The sequence below is a fragment of the Tympanuchus pallidicinctus genome, unplaced genomic scaffold, assembly GCF_026119805.1.
Source record: "Tympanuchus pallidicinctus isolate F22 unplaced genomic scaffold, pur_lepc_1.0 scaffold31, whole genome shotgun sequence".
Lineage (NCBI taxonomy): Eukaryota > Metazoa > Chordata > Aves > Galliformes > Phasianidae > Tympanuchus > Tympanuchus pallidicinctus.
Window position 1 is genome coordinate 10078703 of NW_026294749.1, and position 13650 is coordinate 10092352.

At 40.3% G+C, this 13650-nt stretch overlaps 1 protein-coding gene across 2 annotated transcripts in view; it reads right to left on the reverse strand.

Annotated features, from left to right (window-relative positions):
* MBOAT1 (membrane bound O-acyltransferase domain containing 1) overlaps window positions 1-13650 on the reverse strand; it is a 58733-nt gene that overhangs the window by 16409 nt on the left and 28674 nt on the right. For both annotated transcript variants that reach the window (XM_052697957.1, XM_052697958.1), the window contains 3 exons: window positions 6228-6283; window positions 3042-3096; window positions 196-379 (listed from right to left, as the gene is read on the reverse strand). In XM_052697957.1, coding sequence (XP_052553917.1) covers window positions 196-379; window positions 3042-3096; window positions 6228-6283 — 295 coding nt within the window. The remainder of the gene's footprint in view (window positions 1-195; window positions 380-3041; window positions 3097-6227; window positions 6284-13650) is intronic.

Genomic DNA, 13650 nt, shown 5'->3' on the forward strand with positions numbered 1-13650 from the left:
TCAGGGGAAGATACAGCCCCTTCACCCCTGACCTCACGATGAAGACATCAGCCACTTTACAGGAGAAAAGAAAAACAAAAACACATTGTAACATTTACTGGAAAGTTAACTCAAAAATCTTTTTTCCTCTTTGTTTTTAATTATGAGAATCCTCTCTTCTCCCTTGCAATTAATCTTTGTCATTTTAAAACTTACAGTTGGAGAAGGATCAGGAAGTCTGTCATAACCCTTCTGCTTCCAGTTCACTTCTAATAGTTTCATGTGCACGTGCCTCCCTTCAATGAAAGCTATATAATCCTTGTAATTGCTGCAAGGCCCAGCTATGATGCTCATAAAATTGAGGAGATAGCTTAAATACTCCAGTAAAGAAGGTCTTGTCCTGTAAAAATCATCCACGCACAGCAAAAGAAAAAAAGATTAAAACATAGCAAATGTTTAAATGAACATTTTGAGTTGTACTCTCCTATCACACTCCCATAGCTCAAAACTAACTTTATCTTTAAAAAAAAAAAAACTTTTTTTTTTTTTTTAAAGATGAAGCACAGCTTTTCTTATATCCTAATGCTGTTTGGCAGATGGCAGTCAGAACAAGGGTAATGAGTAATGTGGAAGTGCACAAACCCCCAGGTGAACAAATGCTACCAATCTGAAAAGCTGTGGTTTTATTATGAGAAACCTTTAGCTTAAGCATTCACTCCAACACACTGACTTGTATGCTATGATCAGATCAGCAGCAAGAACAGTGGGAAGCTGGCGCTGTTTTGGACATGTGCCCAGTCAGACATGGGTCAGTAAGGGCTAGAAGACCACCAGCTAAGTAATGCCATCCCACCAAGCTGTGCAATGCAACACTTTGTGTTGTTATGCAAACTGTAGGGCAGGGAGCTTTTAAGACACAACAGACAGGAGCTCTCCACCACCCTTCTGAAAGCAGCTGCCTGCACAGTTTGACCCTCCAAAAAAAACGGGAAGCATGATGTGAGACATACAGGAACAGAACGAAGAGGCTCTCTGTCCTTCTGTGCAAATAAAGGAAGTAATTGCTTGTATTGCAACACGAACAGGAAAAGGAAGTAGAGTGAAAACATTTAAATCAAAAGACATCTGAAGGAAGAAGTCAGAGAAGGTTCATCTTGTTTGCTATTTCCATTTTGCAGGGCATAACTCACAAGTTCCTTTGGAGGTTTTAGCATTAGATGTAAAATGAAAAAGATTCACTGTCACTGCAACAGATCAGTGGGATTGAAAAGAAAGATGTGCAGGCCTCTAGTGTAGTTTCTAAACTACTGAGCTACCTTTATGTGGCAGGAAACATGAAGCCTTTAATTCCGTACTGAGATACACAGCGTTCTCCATTAATGTGCTAATAGCTCCCAGATTAAAAGAGAATCCAGAGCACAGTGTTTCAGGACTCTCCTGTCCAAGATACGGATGAGCATGCATAAGCAAAAACCTACTTAAAATTCTTTCTGATTTAAACATAAATTTCTAGCAGAAAAACTAAGCAACAGTTAAGCATTTGCTCTTGCGTACTTTTATTCTGAAGTGGAATTAGTTTGAATAAACAGTTAGCTTAGCCAGGATTTTCTGCATTCATTCTGCGGGTTATTGTAGATGCTAGTGTCTGAATGATACATTCCCTGCTGAAATAATTTCACAGAAAGATGCAGAGAACTATCTGGGGTAAGGCTCATCTTTCCTGTTCTGCAAAATAAGAGCGGTGATTCGGGTTTCTGAGAGTAAAGATAAGATTAAAAATAAAGTCATTAGTTTCAGCTTAGGTTGAGCACGGAGGTGGGTGGGGAGACATGAGCAATGTGTAAAGGAATGTACAGAGGATGAGTGAGAAACACGAACAGACCAAAAACAGAGGGAAGACAAAAGGCTGTATTACCAAAGGGGATTTAAAACTCCTCAATTATGGTTTCTCTGCCACTGACACTTGAGTTATTGACATCCTCTCCTACATCACGAGCTCCTCTACTGTACAAGGAAAAAAAAAAAGCCTGTTTGGTGAGGATTTGACTGGAATTAATCATATGGTCACAAGGACCCAGTGCAGCTGAACAATATGCTGTGAGCTTTAAAAATAGGCAAAAAGCTATGGGCCACAGCAAAAGTTACATAAACCTCCCTACAAGACATTTGCTTCTCAGGAAAGTACACTCTTCGTTTCAGAAATGCATAGGCAGATTTTTTGAGAGCTCTATTTTTTGTCATAGAAATAATTTCCTTTCCCTCAACATACACTTCAAGGTGAAAAGTAGCAGCATATAGTGATGCTAATTTCCACTCAGAAAACATTCACCTGTATCCTGCATCTGTGTTAAGGGACAAGAAAGAAAAAAAAGCTGTTTGAGCAAATGATCAACATGCTGTCTCCCTGTGAAAGATGAGAAGACAAGTCTCATAACCTGAAGGAGTAGGCGCATTAACATTATGGAAGGAGACAGGAAAAAAACAAAATTTCAGTGTTTGAGAATTATAGTGAAGAAAAGCAGTACTTAAGAGTGTCGGAGTTAAGTCAAAATGGATTTTTGGTACGTAGTTTGCCAACAGAGGAGGAGTATTCTGTTGTTGAAAAATAGTGTATCAGAGATAAAACGAGGAAAACAGGCAAAAAGTCTACACAATACAACCTTAGCTTGAATGTTATGGGCTTCAATCAACAAAAGCCACTTCTGCTGTAGTGGAGGATACATTTAAGTCAGTGAGATGATGCCAAACACACAAGTGCTTTAGAGACAAGCACAGGGTGATAAAGGTTCAAGTTCTAGGCTGAAGAAACGAGGAATACAGCAGAGAAGCTATGTTCATATTAGGAGGATAGCAACAGTACTATAACAAAAACACAATTGCTCAAGCAAATAGAAAAAGCAGGAAGTTCTTTGATCCTTTTATGGACTAGGAAGAAGCAGGTGACATTTTCATGGCTGGACCACCAATTACTATTGGCAGTGAAAAGAAAAAAGAAAAAACCCAAATCCTAAATTTCTTCAGATGAAATTAAACACACATCAAAGCAGGAGTTGAGTTCTTACTTCACAGCAAGTCGATTTTGCTCAGCGGTAAGTTCCTCAGCTTGTCTCCCTATTCCTAGAAAGAAAAGTCACATTAGATCTTTTTGAAAGCCATCTCCAAAGCCTTATGTTTGTATCTCATAGACAGGAAGTTCCTAAAGCCAGAGGCTTCAAGATTTCTTTGTCACGAGCAGTTGTAATATAGCTCAATTCCCAACTTTTAGGTCAAGTATATTCATATTTCCTTTATCCTGTTCCTTATCTCATGCCCCCTTTTTCACCCTAGATTTGCTTCCAGGATTGCACTCATAGTATTTCCACACAAACAATGCAACTCGCAATGCCACCAACTGGCAACAACCCCCAGCAGCCTCTGCTAACAGTCCTGTGCAGGAAAAACCTCTGTTCCCAGAAGCTGCCTGCTCATTTAGGCTCCAGCCTCCTGCTGTCTCCTTGGTGAGAAATGGAGCATTTCACAGCAGGAGGATCAGGCAGTGGAAGAGAAAAGGGCTCTCAAGAAACAGAAGCTTCATGAACTAGTGTGAACTAGCAGCCTGGCTGCCTGCTGCTGGAGCCAGCTGAAACTCACAGATTGTTAATAACCTGGAATTGTATAAGGTCCAGACTGGAAGAGTGAACTACTATTGGATTCATTAGACCTTTGGGGCCAGAGGCAGAGAACAGACTCACTGTCCCAAGAAACCTATAGGAAAATCTTGTATAATGGCCAGCATGTAAACAGATGTTGCTTACAGCAGCAAGTATCTTAACAACCTTCACTCTGCAGCCTTAGCTGTGCTTACTGTGAGAAATCCTGCCAGCTGCAGCAGAACTCACCATGGGATGAGTCACAGCACTTGATGCTGAGCATACACACATACATCGTCACTAGATCAGGGGCTTTGTATCACTTATCATTACAGTCCTCAGTGTACTGGCCATAATTATTGATGTGCACATATAAGACCAATTACCTAAAAAGACTGCTGATAAGATGCTCAGATCCCTTCTCTCTTTGCTAATTCATTTCCTCAATACTGAAAGGGTGGCGAACTCCAGGGTAACAATTAAGTGATTAGTTACTTCAGGAGCTGGTTATTTTGTCCACTTCCATTTAAGGGCAGCCACATCAAATTTTTACAAATTTAGATTTGTCTCAACTGCAAACTAAGCCTTTTCTATTATCATTAATCTGTAGGAATTTTGCTTCAAGATGCTCCCATCCCTTTCTGCTATCTCTTTCCTTCTCCATTTTAATTTACCTTTAGGGTTCCAGTAGATACAGGCTGCACATCACTATAGTATGCAGCGATACCTGAGCTGACTGGCTTAAATAACAGGGAAAGAGAAGCCCCAGCAACATGAAAGTTAACAACAAGGTCAATTAGCCCATGCAGACCTTCAAGCTGTGCTTGCTATAACCAGCTGGAAGTAATAGATTGTATTAGCTTTACACAGCAAAGTTTTGGAGGCTGTGAGGTTGGCCCCTTGAGCAGAGCCCAGCGCTACCCATGTCAGATCAAAGCCAGCTTCAGCTGCTCCACAGTCAGCTGCAAGATCAGACTTAGGACCAGGGCTGCAACCTACAGAGAGGAGCCTGTGGTGGAAAAAAGGAGGACTGGGAGAGCTGCCACCTGTGGGGACCTGTGCTGCAGCAGTGCACTCCTGAAGGGTTGGCCCTGTGGTACAGAGCCACGTTGGAGCAGCGCTTGGAGAGCTGCAGCCTGTGAGCAGCCTGTGAAGAAGCAGTTTGAGAAGGATGGCATCCTGAGGGAGGGACCTCACATGGAGCAGGGGCAGAGAGCAGCCATGAAGGAGTAGCAGATACGAAGCATTATGAACTGACCGCAGCCCCCGTTCCCTGTTCCCCTGCACTGCTTGGGGACAGGAAATATAAGAAAGTGAACGGAAGGAAAATGTTTTTAGTCTGCTTTTAGTTTTACTGCCCTAATCTGTTAGTAATAAGCAAAAAATTAGTCTCCTATTCTGTCCTGCTTGCGATGGTACCCGATGAGTGATCTCCTCATCCTTATTTCAACCTGGAGCCCTTCCTCACTGCATTTTCTCCCTCTCTTCCTCTGAGAACGGGGAGTGAGGGAGCAGTGTGGTGGATTTCAGTTGCCTATCAGGGTGAAATCACAGAACTACAGGCAGACCCATTCAACATAAATTTGGCTTGCAAATGCCAGATCCTGCAGTCTGTAGTGGCCACCACCTAAAAGTTCTAGAGCTTAGGCAACCATAGCTTATAATACAGTGGGTCTCGAGCCATTGGAAGTTCATAGTGCAACATCAACAGATGTAAGCAATAATAGTACTGTATTCTAGTCTTTGCTATCACAGCACAGAGTAAGAATGAAAACAACACTATTTTACCTGCAACTCTGCTTTTCCCACAGAAAAATCAATTGAATTCCACCTCCCACAACTCATTAAATATGTCACAGAATGGCTTAGATTGGAGATCTTAAAGATTATCTAATTCAAATCCTCCTGCCACGAGCAGGGTTGCCAACCACTAGATCAGGCTGCCTGGGGCTCCATTCATAGAATCATGGAGTCATAGTATGGCCTGGGTTGAAAAGGACCACAATGATCATCCAGTCTCAACCCCCCTGCTATGTGCAGGGTTGCCAACCACCAGACCAGGCTGCCCAGAGCCACATCCAGCCTGTTCTTGAATGCCTCCAGAAATGGGGCATCCATAACCTCTCTGGGCAACCTGTTGCAGCACCTCACCACTCTCTGAGTAAAAAATTTCTTCCTAGCATCTAACCTAAATCTCTTTAAAGCCATTTTCCCTATTGATATCATTATGCTGTCAGTTCTATTGAACAGCATAAGCTTTCTACATTGATTTTAATGGACGAAGCTAAAGATCAAATACCGCTCTTGATTTGTGAGAATCAAGAATTGCTTCAGAAATGCACTATAGCATTTAAACAGTAAATGCAGATACAAAATAAAATCCAAACTTCATGCCAAAGAAGCAGAGATTACACAAGGAAAAATAGTTGTCTTCATTACTGATAGGACAGTTTGATTCTAGAGAGCTGATTAAAACTTAACATCTCTTGTTTTTCTCTACAAAGCATTTTTCCTCTTCATTTGGGGCATCTCACTGAACTACATTCATCTTCCCTGTTATTCAGCCACAGAATGTCCTGGGAATAAAAATGTTGTCTTCATGGGAAGAAATTCCCTTACCGTCATGTAGTTGGCATGCAAGTGTTGTGATCTTCTGTGTAATTATCATCAGTGGACTGTAACAAAGACAGACACAGCAGTTACACATCTTGTAATACAAATTATTCTCAACTTTCTTACTGAATGTCTTTATGCCTTTAAAAGGCATAACTGTATTAGCAACAAGTGGAAAACATCCAATTAAAATTGAAGGAGCAACTCAGGCATAAGACAATTGCCTGAGTTCAAAACAATCCCACAGTAACTTGCACTGGAATTTTTAATTGCTAAGCACACACAAAGCCTTATTTTATGCCTCCCCACCCCACAGCAGTGCAAATTGTAATTCAGAAGTCATGCCGTTAAGGACTACCAGATTCTGCAGCCCAGTGCGCTTCCTTCCACGCAAAGACCAAATTCAAGCCCCATAGGATGCAACAGCAGAATACAGCAGTATTGCTGTAACATAGCGCTGCTTTTCCTTGCTGTTAACTCTCCAATCGTCTGTTTCCTCACTGCCTTAAACTAATGCCCACTCTGCAGATACTCACACTTATTTCCACATGTGAATAGTTCAATTGACAAAGTGCAAATACCAGAATAGCTCAGAATAGTCAGCATGACACAACGTCCCCCCTGCTTCTTGGCTTTGTGACTGCTGTGTGGACAGCCTGCTCGTCCAACTGGGAGTGTTTGGCACGTGGGATCTGGAGACTCCCAACGCATGAGCTAGGTGAACCTAAGCCAGGTTTATAGCCTGCAGTGACACCAGCTTTAGGGCCAACCAAACAAGCAATATACAGACATTACATTCAATAGCACTGCTTATATTTCCAATATCTGGCTTTACAGAGATTCTTAGTACTGTGGGCTGCCACAGCTGACAATCAGGGGAAAGAAAAAAAGGAAAAATACAGCTTTGAGATAGAAAGAAGAGGAACAAACTGTGAGAAAAATCAATCAGACTCTCACAAGGAGAGGCTCCATAACTGCTGCCCATGTGCTGCTTTTAAGTGCTGCAGAGCACTAAACACCAAACCCACCACTGAACACCTGTAATCTGGAAGAGTCCTTGCCAGGAAAAGGGAGTGAAGAGAATGTGCTGCACTTGCCTCCCTATATTATTCTGCCACCACAGACACCAGCACAGGGTGCCTGAGTTCCAGACCTACATAATTCTAACAGCCACTGGGTGATGAGGACACAATCACTTTTAAAGCATTGTTTACAACGATTACATGTACCACCAGTTCCACCCAAGAAATTTGATTTCTCTGAGGACTAACATAATGGATTATTTCTTAACTTGGTCACAAATTAACAGCATAAGCCATATGAAGGTTTTACCTTGAACATTAATGATGTCTTCAAAGCAAATTAGAAGAGGAAAGAGGAAACCTTCTATTTACAGAGTTTGACTGGTATGGAGAACTTTTTTTAAAGACAAATAGATGACCACTAAAAATTGTATGGCTATTCATTTTAAACACTGTGACAAATTTTCTGGGATCCAATGAAAGAAAAAAATGATGAAGGCTTTTTTTTTTTAGCTCAAGCACTGTCTTTACCCCATCCACTTCCCAAGATAAGGAAAAAAGAGTTACATTCCATGATACCTCTGTCTAAAATAACAGTCAAATATTAATATCCTGCATGGCTTTGTAAGAGATTCTGAACCATCCTTACCCTAAACCAACCCACTAGTTACAATCAAATGTAAACCCAAAGGCACCCAAAGGCTAGATAAACTGTGTGCGATCTCATCATTCTCATCATCCTCATTATCCCACTGTGATAAACAAAATTAATTTTCAAGATAATTAATATGCTGAGCACAGGAAAAAAGATACTGGAAAAAGATATTTTTTCATTCAAAGTGGTCTCTTTTTTTTATATACTAAAACGTACCTGATCTGTTTCAGGAGTCTACACATAATTCTGTGTAGGTAGGGTAATTTGCACTTTCTAACCAAAGCCAGGAGAACATGTATTATCAGCCAATTTTTTAACCAAAAACTATTTTTATGGTTTCAGCAGTATCCTCTTGAAATATCAGTAAAAACACTTGCACTCAAAATCCAGAACAAGCTTTTGCATATAGAAATCTGGAATACAACTGCAACACAAGTATCTCTGCAGTATTAATTCTAGTGTCATCTAGATCACAGATTATAGCTAAAGAATAGACAAATTTAATAACAACTTTTCTTCATTGTCCAGGCAGCTCCAATAATGTGAAGAAGTCATTCTCAGTTTTATTCCAATTAATCCTCCCATTTTATGAAAAGTTCATTGCAAGTTGTTTTTGCCAGTACTTTATACAATTTATTTCTCGGGTTTTCCCATTCAAATTCTAGCTTTGCTTTCGAAGATAGATAAATCCCAACCCTTTGAGGATACAAAAAAAGCAGGCTTTTTAATCCTTAGGAGAGAAAGAGACTGCTCTTTGGTGAAGCAGCAGTTCTAGTGACACAAACACAGACTTTTATTTTGTCAGTACTTGACCTTTTAGCTCTGTGGGTGAACGCTAACACTTGTTTAAAACTGCTTCGATTTGTAGTGTGTCTGTCTTACAGCGAGCACTTTATGCTGATGTTGAAGTGTGTAAATTCTACCCTCGGGCTCAGAGCCAAAATTCTATGCCTTTTACCGACTAAATTTAGACACTTGTCTTTGAAGATCAGGCTGTAAGCCTGAGAGATCCAAAATGCAAACAATTCTGATGCGCTGATTAACCAATGGAAGCAAGAGCACAGCCTGCATTAAAACTGCACACCATGTAAACACAGAGAAGACAGAGGTCATTTTTATCTATATTAGGAATTCATTGTCTCATTCACGGCACACTGTATCCCAGTAGAGCAAACGTGCATTTTCATCAGAGAAGACACATCGTCTCCCTCCCTCAAGCCTGAACTCCAGAGAAGATAGCAAACATGACAATCCTGGCCCATGGTTGGGAGGGAGACCTTCAGAATGGATCTGAAGCACATTTAGCTCTGCCTCCTGCCACTCTCATGTTACAGATCCACCCATCGATTCCACATCCTGCTCGGGAAGGTGGAAACCTGCTGTTAGGAGAAATGGATTATACTCTCTAAATCTTTCACAAGATCAGCATCAGGTATCATCAGACGTTTCACGCGATGAGTGAGCAAGGTTTCAGGTGAGCAGGGAGTATCTTCTTCCTCCTCCACCCGTCAATCATTCTCTCTCTGGGGGCCTGAGTCTTCACTGCAAGAGAGGGCACGGCACAAGGCAATAGCAGTGCTGGGACTCTCCATCCTCCTACACTACTGAGGTGTGGGGCCACCCCTTCTGCACAGCCATAGCTTGTCCCACTCCTCCCTGCAACTCACACATCGCTTACAAACACACTGAGCAAGTCTGAAACTGCTTTTGTTTCTTCAGAATAAAAAATATACCCTTTTCTACATCTTCACACAGCGACGCATGAGAACGCAAATCTTAAATCAATACTGAAGTCAGACACAGAAAATAAACTTAAATTTAGGGGGAAAAAATGGACAAACAAAATAACACCATTCCCTAAATATGTGCATGAGTTCTGATTGTTAAAACTTGGCAATATGAGAGCACTGAAGAAAGGAAGTTCACAAAACTACAGAACTTCCAATGACCTTTTCTTTCTCCCAGATTTTTGAGAGAAATGTGTGAGTTACTGAGAGTGGGACAAACTGTTAGGTCAAAATTGTAAAACTTATTTAATAATTCAAACAAATTTTAAAAGACAGTCTACCTGCTTGCATTTATAAACAGACCTACTTGCATTTACAGATAAAGCGTGAAGACCTACCCTCAGGGGCAGAGCATTTGAAATAAAATATGTGTCTAAGAAGCCCAAAACAGTTGAACCTCATCATATATGAACACCTTCCACCTGCTCTGCAGCTGCTTCCTGTGTCGTGTAAATGCACATTCTCCTTTTTCCACCTGTGCTACTAAACACTACAGTCACAAACTAGCACAGATACATAGAAGTAGATTTGTTGTGATTTTTTCCTCTTTGTTTTATACATTGACTAAGAGTTCAATAACAAATTGTAGCTTGTATTGCACTCCCATACACAAATCATATTGGCCAACTTTTAATTAAGAATTCCCAGGAATTCAATATTAAATAGCAATAGAATTTTTAGGGAATTTTATGAAATACATTATTAGTATGGAATAACTTCAAGAAATAAAAAATCTTTTCTACCTAAATTTAGATGTCTTGAAAAACAAGACAAAGAAGCAACAGTTTACAGAATGCTGAATAAGAACGAAGGGTTTCGCTCCCTTAATTAAACCTTCAAAATGAAAACATGCCAGATCATGTCCATTTCAAACATGACTTGTCCCAGCAGAATAAATTTGCTCAGCAACACAGGCCAATGGAACTAAGGATGCCAGCATCAGTTTGTTGCCTGCTATGGGGATCTTTCCCATATCAGAAACTGGATTCTGCGCTAGGCGAACCTCAGGGCTCATGAACCAAGCAGTCTGCCTGACCTTAGGTAATCCCACGGAGAAGTCTGGCACACCAGAGCTACAAATAGTTTCCACTGACCTGATTTCACTAAGTGAGTAGGTGGAGAATAAGGGCTCATTGCAACAAAAAAGCAAACATTTCTTTCAGGTTTATCTCTTTAGCCTGGAAAGCAGTACGAGGAGCTCACATAGGCACACTCCACTGTGATATTAACTGTGCTGGCAAAGGGATCACTGAGACAGGCACACAACAGCCTCACTGGAAACAAGGTTGTATTTCCCCTATCAACAGAAAAATGAACAACTGAAGCACAGGCAGAAGGCAAACATTTGACTTTATATTTTCATGCCTACTCCTCCATTCCCAGTTTGCTTCATGCAGGTGTTTTTTTGGTGAAAGCTCCCAAACAGTGTTTTTTATACTTTCATGATAGAAAAGTTTCACTTCAAAGATTATCTGTTTCTGGAGACATATCCCAGGGCACACCTGATATATGGAGTTTATGGTACTGACTGACTACTTGAATCTTGGCTAACTGGTACTTCCCAAGTGTGGTTCTTACAGGACTTCTGTGTAATCAATGGTCAGACATCTCAGAGCAGTTTCAAGTGCACAAAAAGCCTGGCAGAGCAGCCATGCAGCAAGCAAACACAGAAACCAGAATAGAAACCAGAAGAGCCCTTTAAAAAACAACAACAACAAAAACCCTGCCTTTGCCAGTAGTTATAATAGCAGAAACCAGCCCCAAACTTCACTGCTCCCCCTTTTTGCTCTGCTATACTGCCACTGGATACCTGACCTTACCAAGGTTATCCAGAGCTTCTGGAACATACACCACAAACAATGTACTGCACTGCACACATTTTAAGGAGGAAAAAACAAAAAACAAAAACAAAACCCACAACAAAAAAACTAAATTCAGAGGATCGAGTAGCATTTCTGCACTGTGGTTCAACATGGCATTGGGAAACAGAGTAGATCTATGCCTTTTGTCTGCAGTATTATGAAATTTTGCTCAGATAATGCATGAATGCAAAGAGGAAACCACAATGCTTTATGTTCTTAATCAAGCAAAGGATTAAAGCAGACACTGAACTTCACATGGATGAGGAGCTACCCTGAATTCTGTCCAGATGATCATATGCATGTGGTATTTGTTCAAAAAGCTTACTAGATTGAAAACATATCCATTTGTAATTGTCAAAAATCTTGACCAAAATCCCTTGATTTTAAACTAATTTTTCCCTAACACCATAATATTACTATACTCGGTCTAAAGCCTTGACACAAAGAACAAAAATGTATGTTGGTATTACAGCTTTTATAACATTGTATAGAAACCAGACAACTTACCAGCATAATCCTCTTAGCACAAAGAAAAAATAAGAGAAATAGAGAAAAAGAGTTAGGATTTAGTTTTCCTAGGTACAATGCATTCATGCTAAGCAAACAAAGCCAAATGAAACGTGCATGTTTCTCTCAAAGACTGATTTGAATGATGGGGGAAGCAGAAAGTTCAGTTTTTTTACAATTAGTTTCAAAAAAATGAAGAAAAAAAAAGGAACTTTCACTGAGGAAGCTGACAGAAGAAAAAGTTGTCACCACATCTTCTGAGATAACATAAATGTATTATTAAATTTAAATATAAAAAATGTATTTTTATATAACCAAAATCTAAGCGTAGCAAACTGGAATTTGTTATCATTATAACCTGTCACATAGTTTAAAACAAATGAACTTTTCATCTAAGTACAATGAAACACATGAAAACTCACACCAAGAAGTTGCTACAATTGGCTTAAGCATAGTTTTGATGGTTAGTCAGTGAACAAACATACTGCTGGCAGGACTTAGAAGAATTAACCATTCACCAGCACAGAACAAGTTTCCTTACTTCTTACACTTGAAGTGATGAGTCACATCTTGATCTTTCATTTTCGTTTACTTAAGACATGACTCAAAAGTTACCTTGCTCTCTGTCCACCTCTACGTGCATTTTAAAAGCTGTGTTCTCAAAAAGAAATATGGAATCCCAAACAAACAGTACAGTCATCAGTAAGGAACCAAAAAATACATGTACTAACACACATAGAAAGGGTTATGCATGCACTTTTGTGCACTGTTCAAGTGCACAGAGTAGGTCACAAGCAAATAAGCTATGCCACAAAGAAAATGAAGGGTATAAAGTACCTCCCCTATGAGGAAAGGCTTAGTGACCTGGGACTCTTCAGTCTGGAGAAGACTGAGGGGTGGATCTTATCAGTGCATATAAATACCTAAAGGGTAGAAGTGAAGCAGATGTGGCCAGATTCTTTTCAATAGTGCCCAGTGAGAGAACAAGGGGCAACAGGCACAAACAGGAACACAGAAGTTCCATAAAACATGAAACATGAGGAAAAACTTCTTTACTTTGAGGTTTACAGAGCAATGGGGAAAGCTGCCCAGAGAGACTGCAGAGTCTCCTTCTCTGGAGATATTCAAAACCTGTGTGAAAACACTTTCCTTTGTAATCTACTCTAGGGAATTTGCTTTAGCAGGTGGGTTGGACTAGATGATCTCCAGAGGTCCCTTCTAACACCCACGAAAAACACCCATTTAATGTCTGATATGTCTCTGCTTCAGGAAATCAACACTGGAAAGAGCTGATGACACCAGAACAGGTTACATGCCTACGTGACATGTATTAAAACTGCCTTCTTGTAATGGCATATTATCATAGTTTTATGAAATACTGAGATCTCAAATACAAACCAGCAGGTGACAGGCTTTTTGTTCACTTTAAAGATTCCCCTAAATCCAGTGGTTTGCTTCTGCAACGTCTCCCCAACTGTGTTCAGTGAAAAGGCTGGGAGGTTGAAGGGAGATGGACATCACTACATGGACTTTGTTTTGGTAGTTTGTGAAGTCTTGAGAAAGGATTTAAGAACTCTGTTCTAGCCAGAAGCATAT